The sequence below is a fragment of the Equus asinus genome, chromosome 2 (genome assembly GCF_041296235.1).
Source record: "Equus asinus isolate D_3611 breed Donkey chromosome 2, EquAss-T2T_v2, whole genome shotgun sequence".
Taxonomy (NCBI): Eukaryota; Metazoa; Chordata; class Mammalia; order Perissodactyla; family Equidae; genus Equus; species Equus asinus.
Genome location: NC_091791.1, coordinates 164,172,035 through 164,174,323, shown reverse-complemented (window position 1 = coordinate 164,174,323; position 2,289 = coordinate 164,172,035). Strand labels below are relative to the sequence as shown.

General features: G+C 40.2%; 1 protein-coding gene across 1 annotated transcript; it reads left to right on the top strand.

Moving 5' to 3' along the window:
• Positions 1-644: 644 nt before the first annotated feature.
• On the top strand, positions 645-1,772 carry LOC106833310 (olfactory receptor 11H6-like). Its single transcript, XM_014844515.3, has one exon. The coding sequence runs from the start codon at positions 768-770 to the stop codon at positions 1,770-1,772; it is 1,005 nt and encodes a 334-aa protein (XP_014700001.3). The 5' UTR covers positions 645-767.
• The last annotated feature ends 517 nt before the right edge of the window (positions 1,773-2,289 follow it).

Genomic DNA, 2,289 nt, shown 5'->3' with positions numbered 1-2,289 from the left:
TGACACCTTGGGTAAAAATCTTGAGCTCCTTACATAATATACCAGATTCATTGATCACTTTTTCTACCTATAAGTAGAGTTTTAACCAAGACCAAGGCTTTAAAGAAGTGTTTTAATTCAACAGGTAAAAGATGGGGCCAAATTGAAAGCCATTATGTAGGTGTCTGGATGTTCAAACTTTTCTTGAGTTAACAAACTTTGATGAATACTGAAGAAAGGATGGCACATTTGACATTTTTTGTCTCGGTTATCAGATGAGTTTAAGATGCCAACACTTATAGTTTCAATACCGATCTAGAATAAAAGTGAAATGCATAAAGGTTTCAGTGTGTTATTTGTTACCTTTCTCCCTCTCCTCCTATGATGCCTAATATTTGTGTCCATGATTCCAAAGATCCAAGTATTTGATATTCTGTGTTCAATATTAAGAGTATTTTGTATCTTATTCTGTAGATACAAATAGATGGTTTTCATATGTATTTATACTTAAGTACCATTATTAATCTTCTCCAAGTTGCTTATTGCATAAGATCCTGCTTTCTACTGTGAGAAAATTCTGAAAGAGAAATGAGAGAGCCCAAAATTCAAAGTCTGATCATATCAAGCACTCTCAAAATTTTACAGTTTTCAGTAGTATAGTTAATAATTGTTATTTAATAGAATAATAGGATCTGAGGGACTTAGGGATTTCTAAAAAGGAAATAGTCCTGAATTTTAGGAAATGAGGTAAGCTTTGTCATTTTTTCCTCTCCACACTTTAGGAAACCATGAATATGTCAGGAGTCAACACGGTGACTGAATTCATACTCCTGAGTTTTCCCTGCTCCAGAGAGGTTCAGGTCCTCCTCTTCATGCTGTTCTCTGTGTCCTACATCCTGACTCTAGTGGGAAATGGGGCCATTGTCTGTGTGGTGAGGCTGGATCACAGGATTCACACTCCCATGTATATTCTGCTGGCCAACTTCTCATTCCTGGAGATCTGTTACATCAATACCACTGTTCCCAATATGTTAAGGAACTTCCTATCTGAGACCAAAACCATCTCTTTCACTGCCTGCTTCCTCCAGTTCTACTTCTTCTTTTCCATGGGCATTACTGAGACCTTCTTACTGCCCCTCATGGCTTTTGATCGGTACTTGGCCATCTGTCGGCCTCTCCACTATCCTACCATCATGAGCATTCCTCCCTGCATGAACTTGGTGGCCCTCTGCTGGGTAACGGGCTTCCTCTGCTATCCGGTCCCTATCTATTTTATCACACAACTCCCCTTTTGTGGCCCCAATACCATTGACCACTTTGTTTGTGACCCTGGTCCTCTTCTGGCCCTGTCCTGCACCCCTGCTCCTGGAATTGAGCTTTCCTGTTCTATTTTGAGCTCTCTTATTATCTTCATCACCTTCTTTTTCATCCTTGGGTCTTATACTCTGGTTCTCAGGGCAGTGTTGCATGTCCCTTCAGCAGCTGGCAGACGTAAGGCCTTCTCCACCTGTGGTTCCCACCTGGCTGTAGTGTCACTGTTCTATGGAACCCTCATGGTCATGTACATCAGCCCAACCTCTGGAAATCCAGCTGGCATACAGAAGACTGTAACCTTGTTGTACTCATCAGTGACCCCACTTGTAAACCCGCTGATCTACAGTCTCCGGAACACGGACATGAAGGCTGCCTTAAGAAAAATTCAAATGTGCACAAAAATTAGTCAGTCAATGAGAACTCATCAGTGCATCAAGATCAGAATGATTATTTTTTCCCTATCTGTATTCCTAGTTTAAAAGTAGGTCTTCATTCATTTGCAGCTAGAAATGCAGACACAAATTCATCTATTTCTGCCTAGTCTAGTAATGGACAAGAGTTCACCCAGTTAAAACAGACCTTGTCTTCAAATGAAGATTTGGTAGATGGTAACTTGAGTTAAATGACCTGGATGTCTGAACTTTAGCCTCTTTTCCTACCCTGACCTTCAAAAACTGCCTAGCCTTTTATCTGTGATCACTTACCTGGTCCCTGACCTTATGCCTTTTTGACCTCTATTAGGTGCATCCATTCTTACACTTGGTCTTTTTGGCATAAAGATCTCTGCTCTACTCCTGCAGAAGAGTGGAGTTTTCACACTTGTTAAGCTCAGAAAAAAGGGAAATTAGTGCCAATCAAAATTGAGCCAAAATTTTTATTTAATTGGCATCCAAAAGACTAATAATGATCTAAAGCACTGTCTCTCAAAACTGTCTGTTTCATAATGATTTGGGGAGCTTTTTAAAAGAGCAGATCCCTGGACTTTTCTCCAAATCT